Source organism: Leucoraja erinacea, chromosome 4 (genome assembly GCF_028641065.1).
Source record: "Leucoraja erinacea ecotype New England chromosome 4, Leri_hhj_1, whole genome shotgun sequence".
NCBI lineage: Eukaryota > Metazoa > Chordata > Chondrichthyes > Rajiformes > Rajidae > Leucoraja > Leucoraja erinaceus.
Genome location: NC_073380.1, coordinates 1,297,988 through 1,323,496, shown reverse-complemented (window position 1 = coordinate 1,323,496; position 25,509 = coordinate 1,297,988). Strand labels below are relative to the sequence as shown.

General features: G+C 40.0%; 1 protein-coding gene across 1 annotated transcript in view; it reads left to right on the top strand.

Moving 5' to 3' along the window:
* Nucleotides 1–25,509, top strand: part of itprid1 (ITPR interacting domain containing 1) — a 107,882-nt gene that overhangs the window by 70,323 nt on the left and 12,050 nt on the right. Inside the window, exons 12-14 of the mRNA XM_055633499.1 lie at nt 15,218–15,345; nt 18,929–19,040; nt 21,980–22,324. Coding sequence (XP_055489474.1) covers nt 15,218–15,345; nt 18,929–19,040; nt 21,980–22,324 — 585 coding nt within the window. The remainder of the gene's footprint in view (nt 1–15,217; nt 15,346–18,928; nt 19,041–21,979; nt 22,325–25,509) is intronic.

Genomic DNA, 25,509 nt, shown 5'->3' with positions numbered 1-25,509 from the left:
AAATGGGACCTTATCAAATGATTTCTGAAAGTCCAGGTACACGGCATCCACTGACTCTCCCTTGTCCATTTTCCTAATTACATCCTCAAAAAATTCCAGAAGATTAGTCAAGCATGATTTCCCCTTCGTACATCCATGCTGACTCGGACTGATACTGGTATCCAAATGTGTGGCTATTTTATCTTTTATAATTGACTCCAGCATCTTCCCCACCACCGATGTCAGGCTAACTGCTCTATAATTCCCTGTTTTCTCTCTCCCGCCTTTCTTAAAATGTGGAATAACATTAGCTACCCTCCAATCCACAGGAACTGATCCCGAGTCAAAATAACATTGAAAAATTATCACTAATGCATCCACGATTTCCAGAGCCACTTCCTTAAGTACCCTGGGATGCAGATCATCAGGCCCTGGGTATTTATCAGCCTTCAGTCCCATCAGTCTATCCAACACCATTTCCTGCCTAATGTGGATTTCCTTCAGTTCCTCCGTCATCCCGGATCCTCTGGCCACTACTATATAATCTTCTTCTGCAGTTGTATAGGTCTTTGGTGAGACTACATCTGGAGTATTGTGCACAGTTTTGGTCTCCTAATTTGAGGAAGGACATCCTTGTGATTGAGGCAGTGCAGCGTAGGTTCATGAGATTGTTCCCTGGGATGGCGGGACTGTCATACGAGGAACGATTGAAAAGATTAGGCTTGTGTTCACTGGAGTTTAGAAGGATGAGGTGGATCTTATAGAAACATATAAAATTATAAAAAGACAGGACAAGCTAGATGCAGGAAAAATGTTGCCAATGTTGGGCGAGTCCAGAACCAGGGACCACAGTCTTAGAATAAAGGGGAGGTCATTTAAGACTGAGGTGAGAAAAAACGTTTTCACCCAGAGTTGTGAATTTATGGAATTCCCTGCCACAGAGAGCAATGGAGGCCAAGTCACTGGATGGATTTAAGAGAGAGTTAGATAAAACTCTAGGGGTTAATGGAGTCCAGGGATATGGGTAGAAGGCAGGCACGGTTATTGATGGGGAATGATCACAATGAATGGTGGTGCTGGCTCGAAGGGCCAAATGGCCTCCTCCTGCATCTATTTTCTATGTTTCCATGTATATCAGGAAGATTGTTTGTGTCCTCCTTAGTGAAGACGGATCCAAAGTACATGTCCAACTCATTTGCCATTTCCTTGTTCCCCATAATAAATTCACTTTTTTTGGTCTTCAAGGGTCCAACTTTGCTCTTCACTAATTTATTCCTCTTCACATACTTGGAATTTACATGTTCTCCCTCTGACCGCGTGGGTTTTCTCTGGGTGCTCTGGTTTAGAGACATAGAGTCATACAGCACACAAACAAGCCATTCGCCCCAACTTGCCCATGCCATCATGATGCCCATCTGCGCTAGTCCCATCTGCTTACCCTCTAACTCATGTGCCCATCTTTTAAATGTTGTTATGTTGTTCCCACATCCCAAACACCTGGGATGTCAGGACTCTCATATGAAGAAAGACTGGATAGACTGGGCTTGTACTCGCTAGAATTTAGAAGATTGAGGGTGGATCTCATAGAAACTTACAAAATTCTTGAGGGGTTGGACAGGCTAGATGCAGGAAGATTGTTCCCGATGTTGGGGAAGTCCAGGACAAGGGGTCACAGTTTAAGGATAAAGGGGAAATCCTTTAGGACCAGATGAGAAAAACATTTTTCACACAGTTGTGAATCTCTGGAACTTCTCTGCCACAGAAGGTAGTTGAGGCCAGTTCATTGGCTATATTTAAGATGGAGTTAGATGTGGCCCTTGTGGCTAAAGGGATCAGGAAGTATGGAGAGAAGGTAGGTACAGGATACTGAGTTGGATGATCAGCCATGATCATATTGAATGGCGGTGCAGGCTCGAAGGGCCGGATGGCCTACTCCTGCACCTATTTTCTATGTTTCTAGGAGGGTGAGCTAGCTCAGCCATGATTGAATGGCAAACTATACTTGATGGGCGGAATGGTGTAATTCTGCTCCTATCACTTATGACATGTGGGGTTTTAGGTTAATTTGTCTCTGAAAATTGCTCCTAATGTGTAGGTAGTGGACAAGAGAATGGGATGTGTGAACAGTGATGGTTGGCATGGAACTGGTGGGTTGAAAGTTCTGTTTCCATGTATAAACTAAACTAAAATATTGGTAGGCATTTCCTATTGCATTTTGTTCCAATCTGGCTTTCCCTTGCATTTTGTATATTACCGTATTATATGTATAAGGTAAAACAATCGTGAGTACACTTATAAAGTACTGAAATGTTAATAAATTGTTTTGTGGCATCCCAAGCAATAAAAATACAGGGAGTTGGAGAAATGAAACAAAGATTAGGCGATCATTTTGCAGAACACCCGTGTTAAGTCTGAGCTTCCAATTACTTGTCATTTTAATTCCTCATCCAACTCCCATTCTGACCTCTGTCTTGGGCCACTTTCAGTGAAGCCCAGCAGACATTGTCAAAGCACTTGCAACCCTTTCAGCTTAGTATTGAATTCAACATGTTCAGATAACCAGCTTTTCCTATTTATGTTATACCTGGCAAATTTTGACTGAAGTTATGACATTGGGGACTTTTTGCTATTTCCAGCATTCTCTTTTGTTTTGGGTTGTCAGCAATGGGCAGATTCTGCCCTCACAATTCTACCATCTTTTTTCATCTGTCCACACTTATCATCTATTTAAGCTCCTCCAGCCAGATCAGCTATATGATATAGTTGGGATCACGGAGACATGGCTCCAGTGTGACCAAGGCTGGGAACTGAACAACCAGGGATATTCAATATTCAGGAGGGATAGACAGAAAGGAAAAGGAGGCGGGGTAGCGTTGCTGGTTAGAGAGGAGATTAACGCAATGGAAAGGAAGGACATTAGCTTGGAGGATGTGCAATCGATATGGGTAGAGCTGCGAAACATTAAGGGGCAGAAAAAGCTAGTGGCAGTTGTGTGCAGGCCACCTCACAGTAGTAGTGGAGTTGGGGATGGCATCAAACAGGAAATTAGAAATGCGTGCAACAAAGGTAAAATAATTATAATGGGTGACTTCAATCTACATATAGATTGGATGAATCAAATTGGCAGGGGTGCTGTGGAAGAGGATTTCTTGGAATGTATGCGGGATAGTTTTCTAAACCAACATGTAGAGGAACCAACGAGAGAGTAGGCTATTCTAGACTGGGTATTGAGTAATGAGGAAGGGTTGGTTAGCAGACTTGTTGTGCGTGGCCCCTTGGGCAAGAGTGACCATAATATGGTTGGGTTCGTCATTAGGATGGAGAGTGACATTGTTAATTTAAAAAAAAGGGTCCTGAACTTAAAGAAAGGTAACTTTGAGGGTATGAGACGTGAATTGGCCAAGATAGACTGGCAAATTATTCTTAAAGGGTTAACGGTGGATATGCAATGGAAGGCATTTAAAAACTGCATGGATGACCTACAACAATTGTTCATCCCAGTTTGGCAAAAGAATAAATCGGGGAAGGTAGTGCATCTGTGGATAACAAGGGAAATCAGGGATAGTATCAAAACAAAAGATGAAGCGTACAAATTAGCCAGAAAAAGCAGCCTACCAGAGGACTGGGAGAAATTCAGAGTCCAGCAGAGGAGGACAAAAGGCTTAATTAGGAAAGTGAAAATAGATTATGAAAGAAAACTGGCAGGGAACATAAAAACTGACTGCAAAAGTTTTATAGATATGTGAAGAGGAAAAGATTAGTTAAAACAAATGTTTTAACTAAACCCTTGCAGTCAGAAACAGGCAAATTGATCATGGAGAACAAGGACATGGCAGACCAATTGAATAACTACTTTGGTTCTGTCTTCACTAAGGAAGACATAAATAATCTGCCGGAAATAGCAAGGGTCCGGGGGCTAAATGAGATGGAGGAACTGAGTGAAATCCAGGTTAGCCGGGAAGTGGTGTTAGGTAAATTGAATGGCCGATAAATCCCCAGGGCCAGACAAGTTGCATCCCAGAGTACTTAAGGAAGTAGCCCAACGGGTACTTTTCAGAATAGCAGGCAGTGACTAGTGGGGTACCGCAAGGCTCAGTGCTGGGACCCCAGCTATTTACAATTTATATTAATGATTTGGATGAGGGAATTGAATGCAAACTTGAATCTCCAAGTTTGCGGATGACACGAAGCTGGGGTGCTGTGATAGCTATGAGGAGGATGCTAGGAGGCTGCAAGATGACTTGGATAGGTTGGGTGAGTGGGCAAATGCATGGCAGATGTAGTATCATGTGGATAAATGTGAGGTTATCCACTTTGGTGGCAAAACCAGGAAAGTAGACTATTATCTGAATGGTGGTCGATTAGGAAAAGGGGAGATGCAACGGGACCTGGCTGTCATGGTACACCAGTCATTGAAAGTAGGCATGCAGGTGCAGCAGGCAGCGAAGAAAGCGAATGGTATGATAGCATTCTAAGCAAAAGGATTTTAGTATAGGAGCTGGGAGGTTCTACTGCATTTGTACAGGGTCTTGGTGAGACCACACCTGGAGTATTGCGTACAGTTTTGATCTCCTAATCTGAGGAAAGACATTCTTGCCATAGAGGGAGTACAGAGAAGGTTCACCAGACTGATTCCTGGGATGTCAGGACTTTCATATGAAGAAAGACTGGATAGACTCGGCTTGTACTCACTTGAATTTAGAAGATTGAGGGGGGATCTTATAGAAACTTACAAAATTCTTAAGGGGGTGGACAGGCTAGATGCAGGAAGATTGTTCCCGATGTTGGGGAAGTCCAGAACAAGGGTCACAGTTTAAGGATAAAGGGGAAATCTTTTAGGACTGAGATGAGAAAAAGATATACAGCATATAACTAACTAACTAATTAACTATATATAAGCAATAAACTTAATTAACGATAAATGTTTAATGTACTATACTAACATGACTAACTATATAGTAGGATGGGGAGGTTAGACAGATATTCTAAATATTATTTATGAATTAACTAACATACAGGTTAATGAAAAGTGTGATTAATGACGAGGTACTTTAACCGATAATAACTTATTTTATTTTAAATCTTCTAGCTTTTCTTCTATTTTATTTAAAATTTTTTAGCTATTAATTGACCTGACATGATAATTTTGGTTATAAGTGGATGAAACCGACTAATGTTGGATGATACTTTACTAGGGGGACAAAGCCCAGTGCATAATTCGATCGACGGAGGTCAATTTAACATTAATCTTAGCCACCATAGGTGGCTTTTTTGTAAGATATCGCTTTTTTGATAACTTACACTCAGTTTTTTTGTTTATTCACTATTATGAGTTGTATGATTTAACAATCTTTATGAACACTTCATTTTATGTTTTTTCTCTTTCCCTTAATTATGTTTAATAGTGCCAGGAGATGTAAAACTAGTGCAGAAATTATGAAGGACAACCCTGGACTCGGGATTTCGAGGTACTTGGCTGCATCACATGAATCATACATTCTGATAATAATAGCCAATGCAAGATAATAGTCGAATAAACACCGGAGGTCTCACTTTCTGTAGTTGGAACATTAGAGGTGCGAATGAGCCAATTAAGAGGGGTAAAATTCTGGCACAATTAAAATCATTAAACACGGATATTGCTTTCCTACAAGAAGCGCATTTGAAACGACAAACTCAGATCAGATTAAGGGAAAATTGGATGGGTCAAACCTACTACTCCGCATTAACTTCTAAAGCAAGAGGCATGGCCATTATAATACCTTTTAAATTAAAGTAGTCCATATCTGATAAAGAGGGAAGATACGTTATAGTCACGGGAGAAATTTATAATACACCATTAACTATGATAAATATTTATGCGCCTAATTTTGATAACCCCCAATTTTTAAAGAAAATAGTAGATATAATTGCAGAGCATAATTATCAAAATATAATAATGGGGGGAGATTTTAATTGTGTTATAGACCCATATTTAGATAAATCAATAAAGGTAGGGAAGTGTCTTGTTAAAACTAAGACCTGTGAATTTTTAAATACTTATATAAAAAATAATAACATAACATAACTGATGTTTGGAGAATAGCAAACCCAATTGGAAGGGAATATTCGTTTTATTCATCGGTTCATAAAACTTATTCACGAATTGACTATTTCTTATTGGATACAAAATCAATCCCGTATACGACTAAACCATCATACCATAATAGTATTATTTCCGATCATTCACCACTGACTTTTATACTTAAAATTGAGGGAATGCCGGGTATAAAACCTTTTTGGAGATTCAACGCACAAATATTAAATAACCCACAGGGTTATGAATATATAAAAGAACAAACAAAAAATTTTTTCGAGATAAATGAGACGCCAAGTATTTCTGTATCGCTATTATGGGGAAACCTTTAAGGCATACATTCGCGGTGCTATAATCTCTTATCAAAGTTTTCAAAATAAAGAAAATAAAAGATAACTTCAGCGGATAGAACAGGAAATAGAACTGGACAATGCAACTGACCCAACCATAGATAAACATAATAAGACAACCTTATTGAAATATAAACTCAATAGAATATTATCGGCAAGAGTAATAAGACTATTCCAAATTACAAAACAGGCACACTTTGAATTTGGGGATAAGGCATATAAATTACTAGCAAGGCAACTGAAGCAACAAGTAAAGGAAAATACAATCACTAAAATTAAATCTGATAAGGGTGAGCTTCTAACACTACCAAAGGATATTAATAAAAGGTTTGCCCAATTTTATCATAATTTATACACAACTAAAATAAATACAGATGATAGTAAAATTACAAATTTTTTAGATAATTGCAACCTCCCTAAATTGGATAGTTTAGAACAAGAGGAATTAGGAGCACGGGTTACTAGTGAAGAAATAAAACAAATAATAAACTAATTGAAAAATGGGAAGACCCCAGGACCAGATCGTTTTAGTAATTAATTTTATAAACGATTTCAGGACTCAATTGTACCAAGATTACTCAACTTATACACGCAGGCTTATACCGAAAATAAACTACCAGAAACTTTAGCAGAATCAACAATAACGCATACCAAAAAAAGATAAAGATTTAGATGAACCGGGTTCTTACAGAGCTATATCACTTCTAAATACAGATCAGAAAATCTTAGCAAAGATTCTAGCTAGAAGACTGAATAATTATATTAACAAATTGGTAAACCCGGATCAAACGGGATTTATACCCAAAAGACAATCATTTAATAGTTTGAGAAGGCTTTTCAATATAATGTACTCTCACAAGGAGGACATTGAAGATATTTCAGTTGTTACGCTGGATGCAGAGAAGGCATTTGATCAGGTAGAATGGCAGTATTTATATAAGCTACTCCAAAAATTTAATACGGGAGAGAATTTTATTAGATGGGTTAAACTACTTTATGATAAACGTACGGAAAAAATATTAACTAATAATATGTTATCTCCAAAATGTTATTTATCAAGGGGTAATAGGCAGGGTTGTGCCTTATCACCATTGCTATTTGCCCTTATGATGGAACCGCTGGCTGAAAAGATTAGAAATCATCCGAATATTCACGGATATAATACTAAGGACTCAAAGAATAAAATTTCATTATATGCTGATGATATTCTTTTATATATTACTAATACACAAACGAGTATACCCACCTTATTAACACTAATTGAGGAATTTGGTTCTCTTTCAGGATATAGAATAAATTGGAATAAAAGCGAAATGATGTCTTTAAAACCACAGGATGCAAGACACTTATTAAAATTCCCTTTCAAAATTGCAACAGAAAAATTCAAGTATTTGGGTATTCAAATTATGAGAAGACACAAATCATTGTTTAGTGCCAATTTTATGCCACTATTAAATAAACTGAATGATATGATTATATTTTGGAAAACGCTCCCGCTCGCATTGATAGGTAGAATTAACGCTATAAAAATGACTTTCTTACCACAATTAATATATTTGTTTCAAGCAATCCCAATATATATTCCAAAATATTTTTTCAAAAAAATAGATTCTAATATCACTAATTTTATATGGGATTATAGAGCACATAGAATTCAACAAAAGCATTTGTGTAAACCTAAAGAAGTTGGGGGTTTATCATTACCTAACTTTACGTATTACTACTGGGCAGTGCATATTAAGAACATAATGTACTGGTTGGATAGTTCCACTCGCTAGTTGGAGTGGATAAGAATGGAGAAAGAGGATGTTTCCCGTACGATATAGGAACAATCTTGGTCTCACCGATAAAATTGAATAGTATAATATATAAGAAGAACCCAATTATTCACAATACAATAAGATTTTGGAAACAAATAAAATTATCCTTGAAATTAAATAATCTATCAGTATTAACCCCAATATTGAACAATCCTGCATTCAAACCATCTCTTATCGACAAAACATATAAACAATGGGATAGACTGGGGATTAGGATAGTAGGAGATATGTATGAATTGGGCAAATTGTTATCATTTCAACAATTAAAGTCAAAATTTAAACTGAATGATAATTAATATTTTAAATATATACAGATATGTGACTTTATAAAGAAAAATGTACATAGATTTCAAACTATATTTTAGACCCTTTAGAAGAACAAATGGATATTAAGGCTGATTCACAAAAACTAATATCATATTTTTATAATAGTATATTAAATAGAGAATTACCCTCAACAGAGGCACTAAGAGAAGATTGGGAGCATGAACTAATGATAAAGATCCCGAAAGATAGATGGGGAAAAGTATTTGATGAATACACATAATTGTTCCATTAATGCAAGACATAATTTAATTCAATTCAAATTATTACATAGACTATATTATTCAAAAACGAGGTTGAATAAATTCTACCCAAACGTCTCTCCCAGATGCGATAAATGTTTGATTCAAAATGCTAATATAACACATTCATTTGTAGGATGTACAAAGTTGAATAAATTTTGGAGAGATATATTTGATATATTTACAAAGCTCTTCAAGTCAAGAATAGAACCTAATACGGAATGGATTATATTTGGAATAGTAGTAGAAGATATCAATTTAAATAAAGACCAAAAAGTTTTTTTTTAATTATGGGTTAATAATTGGAAAGAAATTGATACTTTAATTTTGGAAAAATACAGCTATACCAACTATTAAAATGTGGATTAGGAATATGATGGACATAGCACACCTTGAAGAAATGAGACTCCGACTAATAGATAAATATGACCAATTCTTAAGGAGTTGGTCCCCTTTCATCGACTTTTTGGAATCATGTGATGCAGCGGTACTGTAAAGATTGCTGATTTCAGTTCATGACGCGGATAGATCTACATCTCCGAACACAGATTTGAAAAATTCTCTTTTAAGGGTTTTTTTCTTCTATTTCTACTTTCTACTTTTTCTTTTCTTATATACACACTTCACGTTTTTCTATTTTCTACTATCTATTTTTCCTCTTTCTTCTCTCTTTTTTTTTTCTTTTTTTTTGTTTTTCTTACTTCCTTTTCAAAAAAATAAAACTAGAGGTTGTACATAGAATGTATTACGTTATGACATAGTTGGCACCTAAAATTAGGTACCACTGTATTGTTTTGTACTGTATTAACTTCTAATAAAATAAACAAAAAAAAGGTGAAAAAAAGAAAAAAACCAACACGAAATAGATGTGCAGATTATGATTTTTCTGTCCTGTAAATTTATATAGTCATATGTTCAAGTAACTTTATCTGGAATGTAACTGGTGTTCAAACAAGAGGACATGACTTCAGAATTAAGGGACAGACGTTTAGGGGTAACATGAGGGGGATCTTCTTTACTCAGAGAGTGGTAGCGGTGTGGAATGAGCTTCCAGTGGAAGTGGTGGAGGCAGGTTTGTTGGTATCATTTAAAAATAAATTGGATAGGCATATGGATGAGAAGGGAATGGAGGGTTATGGTAAGAGTGCAGGCAGGTGGGACTAAGGGGAAAAAGTTGTTCGGCACGGACTTGTAGGGCCGAGATGGCCTGTTTCCGTGCTGTAATTGTTATATGGTTATATGGTTAAATCAGCTAAGTAAAGGTTGTTAGCATTTAGAAGTTCCATTTACACAAGTCGGGTCAAATTGAGATTATTATCGTGTGCACAAATACGGTGAGGCACAGGAACAATGAAAAATCTTGTTTGCGACAGCATCACAAACATGTAGACTTAAACACTTAAAGCAAGTTATAACTAATAGGCGTTGGTATGCCTTCTTTGACTTTAGATTTTACTTTAGAGATACAGCGTGTAAGAAAGCCCTTCGGCCCACTGAGTCCATGCCGACCTGTGATCACCCCATACTAGTACAATCCTACACGCTGGGGACAATTTGCAATTTACAGATGCCAATTAACCTACAAACCTGCTCGTCTTTTGAGTGTAGAAGGAAATGGAAGCACCCAGAAAAAGCTCACAAGGAAAACATCCAAACTCCATACTGACAGTACCTGTTGTCAGGATCAAATCTAGGTCTCTGCAACTGTGGTGCCCCTTCCATGTGTTGGGCCCAGGACCAGTTATCTTTTCACTATACTTTACACGTGACAATAAACTAAACTGAGCTGTAAACTTAACTGGGATTATTTATGCCCCGGAATTTAAAGCTGCTAACTCCCTCTGTTGCCGACCCACTAATGAAAACTGGTGTGTGATCTCCCAACCTCCCCTATCTGAAGTCAACGATTAGTTCCTTGATCTTGTCAAGTTTGAGTGAGAGGTTGTTGTTGTGGTACCACTCAAACAGGGGTTTTATCTCTATCCTGTACAATCCGTGGCAGCAAAAGAAAAAAAAGTGACCATTTACACAGGATTCCCATGGATTAAGATTACACTATTGGCCAGTGCTTGAATTGCTTCTGTTAGGAATAGTTACTTGTCTGGATATCCAGAAAAAGTGTATCCGTTTCCAGTGATTTTTGCTAAGAAAAGGTGCATCAGTCTCCATGTAGACCATGTAGTGAATGGTATTTTAGCATTCATAGCAAAAGGATTTGAGTATAGGAGCAAAGTAGTTCTACTGCAGTTGTACAGGGTCTTGGTGAGATCACACCTGGAGTATTGCCTACAGCTTTGGCCTCCTAATCTGAGGAAGGACATCCTTGCCATAGAGGGAGTACAGAGAAGGTTCACCAGACTGATTCCAGGGATGTCTGGACTTTCATATGAAGAAAGACTGGATAGACTTGGCTTGTACTCGCTAGAATTTAGAAGATTGAGGGGGGATCTTATAGAAACTTATAAAATTCTTAAGGGGTTGGACAGGCTAGATGCAGGAAGATTGTTCCCGATGTTGGGGAAGTCCAGAACAAGGGGTCACAGTTTAAGGATAAAGGGGAAAGTCTGTTAGGACCGAGATGAGAAAAACATTTTTCACACAGAAAGTGGTGAATCTCTGGAATTCTCTGCCACAGAAGGTAGTTGATGCCAGTTCATTGGCTATATTTAAGAAGGGGTTAGATGTGGCCCTTGTGGCTAAGGGGATCAGGGGGTATGGGGAGAAGGCAGGTACGGGATACTGAGTTGGATGATCAGCCATGATCATATTGAATGGAGGTGCAGGCTCGAAGGGCCCAAGGGCCTACTCCTGCACCTATTTTCTATGTTTCCATGTATACCTTTGTATTTATAGAATACAGAATAGTATAGCACAGGAACAGGCCCTTTGTTTGTGCCAGACAAGATGCCAAGTTAAACTAATCTCCTCTGCCTGTACGAGGGCCATCCCCTGCATATCCATGTGCCCATCTTAAGCCTTTTAAATCCCAATATCACATCAGCCTCCAGGCTAACACACCTACCCCTGGCAGCACATTCCGGGCAAACACTACTCTCTGTGTTGGGGGAAAAAAATACTTTCTCAGCACAATTTCTTTAAACTTTGCTCATCTCAGTTTACAGTTACTTTGACATTTCCACCCTGCAAAATAGGAAACCTTCTCTGCACCTATTGCCAGTGCCTCTATTATTTAAAAAAAAAATAATTTGGCCACCAGAAATGCATTGAGTACTCTAAATGCAAAATAGGTTCTTAACTATTTTGGTGTAATCAGCCTATTTTTCCCATTCTTATCCATCCTTACTAACCTCTGGAGAAGGTTTAATTGATTAATGCCCCCTTTGTTTATCCCATCCAGATTCCAACTTTCACAGTAACAAGTTACTAATCTGTCCCCCATCCTTGCACAACCTTGCATTTAACTGTGTTGAAATGTATTTGTCAATTACTTGCTTATTCTGTAAATGTGCAAATTTATTAATGCGATCTTTGGAATTTCTTACAGTCCATCTCAGTACAATCTTCCTATTTCAATAATATTCACAATTTAGACGTTGTGCATTTAATTCTCAACTCTAAATCATTAAAATGTGAGCAGCTAAGATGTTATCACTGATCCTTGCAGAACATCACCAACCATTTCCTTCACTGATAACAGATAGGCTTTACTCCCACCATTTGCCTTCTGTCCTGAAACCAACTATCGAAATCCTTTTAAAACTCAAGATAAATTAGTGTTATTGTCCGCTCTCTGTTACTTCCATATTGAAGACTTTGCATTTTGAAATCCATGTGGACTATTCAAAAATGATGTTATACACTTGCTACATAGCCATTTATATAAGAACTGAGCAGCACTCATGTTAGGGTTGTTAAGGAGTAGACTCGTCACATTTCCGACCTTTGATAGTGTTTGGGCTTCAACGTCCTCTCTGCCCGTGAACAGGACTCTCTCCTCCAGCCTGTCACATTCAGAGAAGCTACCCCTCTGTTTCGATGTTTAGTTTAGTTTAATTTATTGTCACGTGTACTGAGGTACAGTGAAAAGCTTTCGTTGCGTGCTAACCAGTCAGCAGAAAGACAAAACATGATTACAATAGAGCCATTTACAGTGTATAGATCCACGATAAGGCAGTAACGCTTAGTGCAGGGTAAAGCCAGCAGAGTCTGATCAAGGATAGTACAAGGGTCACCAATGAGGTAGATAGTAGATCAGCACTGCTCTCTGGTTATGGTAGGATGATTTGATTGCCTGATAACAGCTGGGAAGAAACTGTCCGACTTCTGTCTGGATGTTCTTCCTTCCCTACCTTCACATTTAGCCTAAAATGGAGGAGATGTGGCAAAACAATATTGTTATTCAGCATCGAAGAGCTTAGTTTTTATGGTGAGTTAATTATTCATGGCAGACTATGTGGTACTGATGGGGTAGGAGGAGATACGAGAGAATGAAAGTTAAGGATCGCATCGTAAGAGGGGATAGGGATAGAGATGGCATGTAGAAATATATTTGGAAGTATTCGAGGTATAGAGGCTTTGCTTCTGTGAGTAATATTATCCAGTATCAAGCTCACCTTGTTGTATCTGGTAAGTTAGTAAGTTTTATTTATATAGCACGTTTTAAGTCAACTTGCATTGACACCAAAGTGCTTTACATCAATTAAATAATAAGTTTCCATACAAACCATAGAAAAAGGTTAAAAAAAATAAAGAAAATGGACACAACACATTATAGAGTTCAACACAAACGTCCCCCCACAGCAGAATCAAACATTTCCACTGTGGGGAAAGGCACCAGAAAGTTAAGTCCCCTTCCTCTGTGAAACACCCGTGGTCGGGGCCCATTTGTGGCCGTGCAGCCAGTCCGATAATTTTCAGGGCCCTCTTGCCGTGAAGATGGAACTCCGGCGTCGGGTGAAACATTCCTCAGCGGCTTGGAAAGTCTGGAGCGGATGCCTCCTCCCCGGAGACCGGGGCACTCGTAGTCCTCAGCCCTCGCCGGTTGGAGCTCAGACCCCGGCGAACTCAATCCCAGGCTCCGCGGCGCTCCAAATCCAAATAAGGACAGGTTTTTTTCCATCATTGTTCAATTATACAAGGAAAGATAGAAAAGGTATTGTTAAACTGCAGAGAGGGTTGTTTCTGGCACAGATTGAATAAGGGTAATATATATGATAGCACAAGTAAAATAGGGCATTTAGAAACTGATAATCCTTCTGTGTCTGTGTTAAATGTTGTGAATGTCAGGTCAATGGTTTATGTCCAAAAGGTCAGGCTGCACTAATGGAGAGATTGACCTTTTATATATTTCCAACCAGAAGGATGGCAGTTTCAAGAAGGCAGCTCACTTTCTTAATGGAAATTGAGGATTGGTCATATGTGCTGATCTTGCTGGCAATGTCTATGTCATAAAACAGAATAAATATGACAACATTCTAGACATAGAGCACTGTGCCAGGAGAGCTCATTATGAAGGTACACAAAAATGCTGGAGAAACTCAGCGGGTGCAGCAACATCTATGGAGTGAAAGAAATAGGTAACGTTTCGAGCCGAAACCCTTCTTCAGACAGAGCTCATTATGAAAGTGGGTCTGATTCTCAAACTGCCTGGGTAGAAAATAACCGATCACAAATCTAGTATCATCACTTCTTCTACATAATAGTTGATGTGTTGAATTTATCATTGTAAATGACATAAAAATGACAAACTTGCACTAAATTAGCATACAATTGTCCTTTAAAAAATTGAATCTAATGCCACTGCATCTCATGTTTGGTAGCATCTGGATTGCATTTACAGGGGAAAAGGAAATATAAAGAAATAGATTATGTGCGGCACGGTGGCGCAACAGAAGAGTTGCTGTCTTACAGTGCCAGTAGACCCGTGTTAAATCCTGACTACGGGTGCTGTCTGTACGCCATTTGTACGTTCTCCCCGTGACCGTATGGGTTTTCTCCGAGATCTTCGGTTTCCTCCAAATTCCAAAGACGTGCCGGTTTGTAGCTTAATTGGCTTGGTATAAGTGTAAATTGGCCCTTGTGTATGTACGATAGTGTTAATGTACAGGGATCGCTGGTCGGTGCGGACTCAGTGGCCCGAAGGGCCTATCTTCGCGCTGTATCTCTAAACTAAACTGAACTCAATTTGAGTGCCAGAGACGTGATGCCACTGAGGTTTGGTCATCTTTACTGTCCTACAGGTTGTTTAATTTCCAAATGGTTTATTCACCTTTCCATTATTATAAACCAAGGGTAGATCCAGAGCTTGGTTCATCGTGAGATGTTAACTCTGTTTCTCTCTGCACAGTTCCAGCCTGCAAAGTATTTCCAGCACATTCTGCCTATATTGCAGTTCCCTGCATCTGCAGTTCGTTTTCTATTCAATCATGGTTCTTCAAAAATAATCAATGTCCTTTAAATTTCCAGCAGGTTCTACGAGAAATAGAGACCGTGAAGAAATGTCTGCGGGGTTTTCGGAATAGATTGGTGGATATCGAGCAGGACATCATTGAACAGCAGGCTTCAGTCTACAGTGTTTTAACTGAACAAGAGAGGTATGTGAAGGTTAATACAGTGAGGAATTATTAAGATGAAGATTACCAACTTTAATTTAGAGATACAGCATGGAAACAGGCCCTTCGGCACACCGGGTTTGCGCCGACCAGTGATCCCTGCACATTAACACTACTCTGCACACATTAGGGACAATTTACATTTATACCAATTAACCTACAAACCTGTACATCTTTGGAGTGTGGGAGGAAACTGAAGATCTCGGAGAAAACCCAAGCGGTCACACGGAGAACGTACAAACTCCGTACAGACAACACCTGTAGTCGGGATCGAAGTGGGTCTCTGGCGCTGTAAACACTGTAAGGAAGCAACTCTACTGCTGTGCCACAATGCTGCCCTGGCAAAACATTTTATTATGGATGAAGAAAAATAGTATTTGACAATAAGATGTAAATATCAGTAATGCCATTGTGTATGTGCTTATAAGGAAATGTAGAAAACCTTTCACCTACAAGATCTTCCTATTTCCTTATTGTGATTTCTAACTTCCTTGGTAATCCCTTTGATTGTAAGGAGGTGTATGGTGGGGCGGTGAGCAGGTGTATCATGGCGAGTGTGGGGAGGTGTGTGACTGCAAGTGGGCAGTTGTGTCGCCAGAAGTGTGGGACGGTCTGTGCAGCCAGGTGTGTAATAGGGATCATGAGCAGGTGTGTGACAGGGAGTGTGGGCAAGTGTTTGATGGGGTTGTGAGCAATTGTGTGACAGTGAGCATGAACCTGGTGCGTCACAAGGCGTGAGAGCAGGTGTGTGCTAAGGTGTGTGGTGGGTAGTGTGATCTGGTGTATCATGTGGTGTGGACCAGGTATGTCATGGGGAACATGGGCAGGTGCATGATGGAGAGGTCAATAGGCATGTCGCAAGGAGTTTGGGAAACTGTATGGCTGAGAGGGCGGGAATGTGGGTGTACCAGCTGAAAGGGGTTCAGGAACAGGGTGTTGGTGCGGAGTGGGACTGAGTATGGGAGAGTGGGGCATAGCTTCCTTTCAAATTCCCCTTCTAAATCTATCAATGTAATGCTCTTTTCTTTTCTTTAGGCCCTCCCTAAATAATTCTGCACCATTCACTTCAATCTTTCCCCGTGTGGTTACGAATACTTAATTCTCCTCGCTATTCTCAGTTCCTCATCCGATGGCCCGCTGATTGATATTGGTATTCAAAGAAGCGGAAGTACTGACACTTTTGAGAAATATAAAAGTGGATAAGTCTCCAGGTCCGGACAGGATATTCCCTAGGACAAGTTAGTGTAGAAATAGCAGGGGCTATGACAGAAATATTTCAAATGCCATTAGAAATGGGAATGGTGCCGGAGGAATGGCGTACTGCACATGTTGTTCCATTGTTTAAAAAGTGGTCTAAGAGTAAACCTAGCAATTATAGACCTGTTAGTTTGAGGTCAGGGGTGGGCAAATTAATGGAAAGGATACTTAGAGATAATATATATAAGCATCTGGATAAACAGGGTCTGATTAGGAGCAGTCAACATGGATTTGTGCCTGGAAGGTCATGTTTGACTAATCTTCTTGAATTTTTTGAAGAGGTTACACGGGAAATTGATGAGGGTAAAGCAGTGGATGTTGTATATATCGACTTCAGTAAGGCCTTTGACAGGGTTCCTCATGGAAGGTTGGTTAAAAAGGTTCAATTGTTGGGTATTAATGGTGGAGTAGCAAGATGGATTCTACAGTGGCTGAATGGGAGATGCCAGAGAGTAATGGTGGATGGTTGTTTGTCAGGTTGGAGGCCAGTGACTAGTGGGGTGCCACAGGGATCTGTGTTGGATCCACTGTTGTTTGTCATGTACATCAATGATCTGATCTGATGATGGTGTGGTAAATTGGATTAGTAAGTATGCAGATGATACTAAGATAGGTGGGGTTGTGGATAATGAAGTAGATTTTCAAAGTCTACAGAGAGATTTATGCCAGTGGAAGAGTGGGCTGAAAGATGGCAGATGGAGTTTAATGCTGATAAGTGTGAGGTGCTACATCTTGGCAGGACAAATCAAAATAGGACGTACATGGTAAATGGTAGGGAATTGAAGAATGCAGGTGAACAGAGGGATCTGGGAATAACTGTGCACAGTTCCCTGAAAGTGGAATCTCATGTAGATAGGGTGGTAAAGAAAGCTTTTGGTGTGCTGGCCTTTATAAATCAGAGTATTGGGTATAGAAGTTGGGATGTAATGTTAAAATTGTACAAGGCATTGGTGAGGCCTATTCTGGAGTATGGTGTACAATTTTGGTCGCCTAATTATAGGAAGGATGTCAACAAAATAGAGAGAGTACAGAGGAGATTTACTAAAATGCTGCCTGGGTTTCAGCAACTAAGTTACAGAGAATGGTTGAACAAGTTAGGGCTTTATTCTTTGGAGCGCAGAAGGTTAAGGGGGGACTTGATAGAGGTCTTTAAAATGATGAGAGGGATAGACAGAGTTGACGTGGATAAGCTTTTCCCACTGAGAGTAGAGAAGATTCAAACAAGGGGACATGACTTGAGAATCAAGGGACAGAGGTTTAGGGGTAACATGAAGGGGAACTTCTTTACTCAGAGAGTGGTGGCTGTGTGGAATGAGCTTCCAGTGAAGGTGGTGGAGGCAGGTTTGTTTTTATCATTTAAAAATAAATTGGATAGTTACATGGACGGGAAAGGAATGGAGGGTTATGGTGTGAGCGCAGGTAGCTGGGACTAGGGGAGAATACGTGTTCGGCACGGACTAGAAGGGTCGAGATGGCCTGTTTCCAGTGTTGTAATTGTTATATGGTAATATGGTTATATGGTAGTCCCTACTTATGCTGTTCCTCACAAACAGAAGCATCCTCTCTGTATCTATCCTGTCAAAACATTTCATAATGTTCATGAGCTTTTTACATGATTCAACTTTCTTCAGCCAGTTCATCCTCTCAACTCACATTTTTGATATCATCTTTGAATATCTCTGCAGCCTTGCCATTATCACCATATCCCCTTTTAGAATGTAATCACTAGATCTGCACACAGTTAAAAAAGACCAACAGCAATTTGAGTGAAGGTTGGAAATAACAAAGGAAAGTGGGAGCTGGGAGTGTCTGGCCTCAAATCTGATTTTTTCCAGTTAAAATCTAGAATATAATTCCCCATGATTATAACTATAACTTTCTCGCAAGCACTTATTATTTCTTCTGGATTGGCATTTTTTTAAGTATACATACGTGGACGTTTATAGATATTCTTACTAATGCAGTATATTATTTACTGGGTTACCAAATCTAATCACAGCAAATCTAAATTGAATAATTTGCACTTAGTAATTTTCATCCTACCATCTACTGCCACAAACTCATGTGTTTTAAAGAATTAATTAATTCATAATCTTTAAGTAAAATTTGTTATCCCCATACATTTGATCCACCTGATCCATTGTCAACTCACTACTGTCTGAAGTTCATGTGAACTCTGAAGTGATCTAGTGATCTATTCATTGTCATTGATAGGAAATAAACGGATTAAATGAACTAACAATTTTGAGAAAACTGCTGTACTCAATACATTGACCAACATATTCAATTAACAATTGTATTCTTACAGAGACGAAGTGAAACGATTGCAAACACTACGACGTGCAGTTCGTCAAGAGGTCACAGAAATAGAGGATCAGCTTGAGGATCAGGCTCGACAAGTTGGAGAAGCAATGAAAATGGTGAGTTTGATGTCGGGTGCAAGCATTGTACCCTATGTTTATGTTCTTCTTCATGCTACTTTTTTGATCTATTAGTTTCCTAATGTATAAAATATAATTAAGCTTTGCAAATCGTCCAGATTCCCAGAAATAAATAATCCAAAATGTATGTCTGCAGGCTGATATGTTGGCTTTTTACTGTTAATTACTCTCTCCAAGTTGAGTAGGAAGAAACTGCGATGCTGGTTTAAACCGAAGTTAGACACAAAATGCTGGAATAACTCAGTGGGATAGGCAGCGTCTCTGGGGAGAAGAGTCTGAAGAAGGGTCTCAACACGAAACGTCACCATACCTTCTCACCACAGATGCTGCCTGTCCCGCTGAGTTACTCCAGCATTTTGTCTATCTTCTTTCCAAATTGAGATCTGTCATCATCACTTTAATTTGTGAAAAACAACCTTGTCTTCCCTGCAATCTGTCATCCCAACTTCAACTTCCCCTTTGCCATGGAGCAAAGAACAGCAGATGTAGAAATATAAAATTTAAACATAGAATGCAGGGAGCAGTCGGCAGGTTCAGGCAGCCTCAGTGGAGACGGGAACAATTTACAATTATTGTTAAGGATCTTTTATTAAAGTGAGTGAGAAAACAGATATGTTAAATTGCAGAGACGGGAGGGATGGAGAGAATGGAGAGAAAATGTGTGATCAGGATACAACAGATGTAAATCTCCATGTTTGCAGATAACACAAAGCTGGGTGGCAGTGTGAGCTGTGAGGAGGGGGCTATGAGGTTGCAGCGTGATTTAGATAGGTTGGGTGAGTGGGTGAGTGGGCAGATGCATGGCACATGCAGTATAATGTGGATAAATGTGAGGTTATCCATTTTGGTGGCAAAAACAAGAAGGCAGATTATTATCTGAATGGTCAGATTAGGAAAATTGGAGGTGCAATGAGACCTGGGTAGCCTTCTACATCAGTCACTAAAAGTAAGCATGCAGGTACAGCAGGCAGTGAAGAAAGCAAATGGCATGTTGGCCTTCATAGCAAGAGGATTTGAGAATAGGAACAAAGAGGTCCTACTACACTTTTATAGGACCCTGGTGAGACCACACCTGGAGTATTGTGTGCAGTTTTGCCCACCTAATTTGAGGAAAGACATTCTTACTATTGAGGGAGTGCAGCGTAGGTTCACCAGGTTTATTCCCGGGATGGCAGGACTGACATATGATGAAAGAATGGATCTACTGGGCTTGTATTCACAGGCTAGATGCAGGAAAAATGTTCTCGATGTTGGGGGAGCCCAGAACCAGGGGTCACAGTTTAAGAATAAGGGGTAGGCCACTTAGGACTGAGATGAGGAAAACCTTTTTCACCCAGAGAGATGTGAATCTGTGGAATTCTCTGCCACAGAAGGCAGTGGAGTCAAATTCACTGGATGTTTTCAAGGAGGAGTTAGACATAACTCTTAGGGCTACAGAATCAAGGGATATGGGGAGAAAGCAGGAACAGGGTACTGATTTTGGATGATCAGCCATGATCATATTGAAAGGCTGTGCTGGCTCGAGGGGCCAAATGGCCTATTCCTACATCTATTTTCTGTTTCTATGTTTCTAACTCAATGATGTCAAGGTAAAAATTACTTTAAAACTAGCAGTTGGACACTGAGAATAGAAAGAACTTGAAATAGAAAGCTACAGAAAAAAAAATTGATATAAAGAACTGCAGAGTTTGGGTTACAAAACAAAAGATACAAAGTGCTGGAGTAACTCAGTGGGTCAGGAGAAAATGGATAGATGACGTTTGGGGTCAGGACTCTTCTTCAGAGGGGGTGGTTACCTGAAATTGTTGAATGCAACATAAAGTCTGAGAGCTTCATGTTCCCAGGTGGAGGGTGAGGTAGGTAAAGAGAAAAGGTCCTACAAAAAGTAAATTGGGAATAAGGCAAAAGATTCAAAAGCAGGACCTCAAGGGTAATGATCACCAGATTACTCCTGGTGCAACGTGGAACAGGAAGATTATGAAGGGATATGGTGAATGCGCACAGACTTTTAATCCAGAGTGGGAAGCTAAGGATGAAATTGGAAAAATCCCCTGGCAGTCATCTTTGTATCATCGCCAGTCATCAGTGAGGTTGCAGAAGACTGTAAAGCGGCTAATGTTGTGTCTCTATTTCAGAAAGGCTGTGTGGAAAAATCTGGGAGCTACAGGCCAATGAGCCTAATATCAGTAGTGTATATGTTATTAGAAGGGATTATGAGGGACAGGATCTATGAACATTTTGGAAGGCAAGAACTGACCAGGGATAGTCAATAATGGCTTTGTAAATGGGAATTTGTGTCTCAAAAATGTGAGTTTTTGGAAGAGATGACCAAGAAGATTAGATGAGCAGTGCAGGAGATGATTACATGGACTTTAGCAGTGTCTTTAGTGCAAGGCACAACATGCTAGGTTGGTCTAAAAGCTTAGATCACATGGGATCCAGGGTAGGCTAGCCGAATTATTACAAAATTGACTTGAAAATAGGAGATAGGGTGGTGGAGGCTGGTAATGAAAGGTGTGCAACAGCAATTGGTGCTGGGTCCACTGTTCGTTATTTATATTATAGAATTGGATGTGAATGTAGTTGGCATGATATGTATGTTTGTGGATGATATTAAAATTCATGGTATAGTGGCAGTGAAAAAGGTTATTTGAGATTAAAATGGCAGTTTATAAGTGTAAAAGATAGGTGAAATTCATTCCTAAATATTATTCAATTATCTGTAGCTATTCAGAGTTTGTAAGGTGTAATTTTTTTCATATTACTTTGTCTCCCTATTGAATTTCTGAAAATGTTGGACATTTTTAATTGTTCAATTCCTTGGCTATCATTTCTGACTTTGAGAATTTGAGGTAAGCATTGATACTATGATTTGAAGTGTTAAAATTACGCTGAACCTGCATCTGTAACTCTTTCAGCAGTTGCTGAGTTTGCTGGAGGAACAGTCTTCTCTGTGCTCATACGTGGAAATGATGAAGCAAACAAGGAATTTTGGATCACATAGCCAGCATTGTCCTTCATCCATCTGCATGACATCTATGCCAGCAGCAGTCAGCATCTCACAGGAGCTGGAATCAACTGCGGGAAGGAGTATTTCAATCCATTCTACATTAGCACAATGTCCTATCAATTCACCAGTAACTTCAGCCTCAAGTAAAACTGATACTGAAGTCTGTTCAGAAGCTGCCAAAGGTACAGATTTATCCGAAAAAAAGCAAGACCATCAAGCAGAAACATTGGATTTTAAAAACATCCTAAAACATGTAAGAAATCTCAACAACTTACATTAATTTACTTGATTATAACACATTCTTTAGTCATAGCTTTATACAGCGTGGAAACAAACCCTTTGACCCATCTCGTCCATGCTGACCAAGATGTCTTTCTGAGCTAGTCCCATTGACATATGTTTGACCATGTCCTTTTAAATATTTTCTATGCCTAACACTAAAGTGGGTGGTATTGTCGAGGGTGAAGAAGGTTGTCAAAAATTGCAGCAGGTTCTTGATTGGATGGGCCGGTGGGCTGAGGATTGGTTGATGGAATTTAATACGGAGAAGTATGAGGTGTTGCATTTTGGGAAGACTAACATGGGCAGGAACAACAGAGTGAATGGTCGAGCTCTGGAACGTGTTGTAGAGTGGAGGGATCTGTGAGTGCAGGTACATAGTTCGTTGAAAGAGGAAGAAAGATCCCAAGGGGGGGTAAGGGGCGACCGTGGCTGACAAGGGACGTCAGGGACAGTATAAAAATAAAAGCGAAGAAGTACAACGTGGCAAAGATGAGCGGGAAGCAAGAGGATTGGGTGATGTTTAAAGAGCAACAGAAGAAAACTAAAAAGGCAATACGGGGAGAAAAGATGAGGTACGAAGGTAAGCTAGCCAAGAATATAAAGCAGGATAGTAAAAGCTTCTTTAGGTATGTGAAGAGGAAAAAAATAGTTAAGATCAAAGTTGGTCCCTTGAAGACTGAAAAAGGTGAATTTATTATGGGGAACAAGGAAATGGCAGATGAGTTGAAAAGGTACTTTGGATCCGTCTTCACTAAGGAGGACACAAACAATCTTCCTGATGTTGGAAGAGGCCAGGGTATCTGGGGTGGTGGAGGAACTGAAGGAAATCCACATTAGGAAGGAAATGGTGTTGGCTAAACTGACCGGACTGAAGGCTGATAAATCCCCAGGGCCTGATGGCTGCATCCCACGGTACTTAAGGAAGTGGCTCTAGAAATTGTGGACGCACTGGTGTTCATTTTCCAATGTTCTATAGATTCAGGATCAGTTCCTGTGGATTGGAGGGTACCCAATGTTATCCCACTTTTTAAGAAAGGCGGGAGAGAGAAAACAGGGAATTATAGTCCAGTTAGCCTGACATTGGTGGTGGGGAAGATGCTGGAGTCAATCGTAAAAGATGAAATAGCGGCATATTTGGATAGCAGGAACAAGATCGGTCTGAGTCAGCATGGATTTACGAAGGGGAAATCATATTTGACTAATCTTCTGGAATTTTTTGAGGATGTACTAGGAAAATGGACAAGGGAGAGCCTGTGGATGCAGTGTACCTGAATTTTCAGAAAGCATTTGATAAGGTCCCACATAGGAGATTAGTGGGCAAAATTAGGGCAAATTGGGGGTAGAGTGCTGACATGGATAGAAAATTGGTTGGCAGACAGGAAACAAAGAGTAGGGATTAACGGGTCCAACTAACAAAGAATGGCAGGCGGTGACAAGTGGATTAGCAAGGCTCGGTGCTGAGACCTCAGCTATTTACAATATATATCAAAGATTTAGATGAAGGGATTCAAAGTAACATTAGCAAATTTGCAGACGACACAAAGCTGGGTGGCCGTGTGAACTGTGAGGTGGATGCGATGAGGATGCAAGGTGACTTGGACAGGTTGGGTGAGTGGGCAGATGCATGGCAGATGCAGTTTAATGTGGATAAATGTGAGGTTATCCACTTTGCTAGCAAAACAGGAAGGCAGATTATTATCTAAATGGTGTCAAGTTGGGAAAAGGGGGAGTACACGTGATCTGGGGTTCCTTGTTCATCAGTCAATTAAAGTAAGCATGTAGGTACAGCAGGCAGTGAAGAAAGCGAATGGCATGTTGGCCTTTATAAAAAGAGGATTTGAGTATAGGAGCAAAGAGGTTCTTCTGCAGTTGTATAGGTCCCTAGTGAGACCACACCTGGAGTATTTCCTTAATTCAAGGAAGAACATTCTTGCTGTTGAGGGGGTACAGCGTAGATTTACAAGGTTAATTCCCGGGATGGTGGCACTATCATATGCTGAGACAATGGAGTGGACTGGCTTATATACTCTGGAGTTTAGAAGGATGAGAGGGAATCTTATTGAAACATAAGATTATTAAGGGTTTGGATACGTCAGAGGCAGGAAACACGTTCCCGGTGTTGGGGGAGTCCAGAACCAGATGCCACAGATTAAGAATAAGGGGTGAGCAATTTAGAACGGAGATGAGGAAACAATTTTTCTCACAGAGAGTTGGTAGTCTGTGGAATTCTCTGCCTCAGAGGGCTCTTAAAGATAGCAGAGTCAGGAGATGTGGGGAGAATGCAGGAACGGGGTACTGATTGGGGATGATCAGTCATGATCACATTGAGCGGTGGTGCTGGCTTGAAGGGCCGAAAGGTCTACTCTTGCACCTTTTGTCTATTGAAAGTGGCACAACAGGTAAGTAGGGTGGTCAGAAATGCTTTTGGCACATTGGACTTCATCAGTCAGAGTATTGAGTTTAGAAGTTGGGATATCATGTTGCGGTTACATAGGATGTTGGTGTGGCCACATTTGAAGTATTGTGCTCAGTTCTGGGCATCTTGTTGTGGGAGAGATGTCAGGCTGGAAAGGGTGAAGACAAGGCTGTTGCCAGGACTCGGGACGGGGGCCTAAACTATAGATGGGGTTGAGCAGGTTAGGATTCTATCCCTTGGAGTGCAGAAGGATGAGGAGTGATCTCCTGGAGATGCACAAGTTCATGAGAGGAATAGATTGGGTGGATGCACCAGATTGTGGGAATCAAGAAGCAGAGGACATGGACTTGATGTGAGGGGTGAAGGATTTGATAGAAACCTAAGGGTTAGATTTTTCACACAAAGGGTGGTGGATGTATGAAACGTGCTGCCGGGGTAGCTAGTTGAGGCATGTACTGTTGCAACATTTAAACATCTGTATAGGTACATGGATGGGACAGGTTTAGAGGGATATGGGCCAAATGCAGGTGGGACTGGTATAGATGGGACACGTTGGTCGGAGTAGGAATGTTTTTTAAATGTTGCAATTGTGTCTGCCTTGTGTTTCATATACACACTGCCCTCTGTATGAAAATGGTAGTCTCGGGATCCTTTAAACCTTTTGTCTCTCACCTTAAACCTATGCGGTCTAGCTTTAGGTGCCCCTCCCCTGGAAAAAGATCAAGACCATTCATCTTATC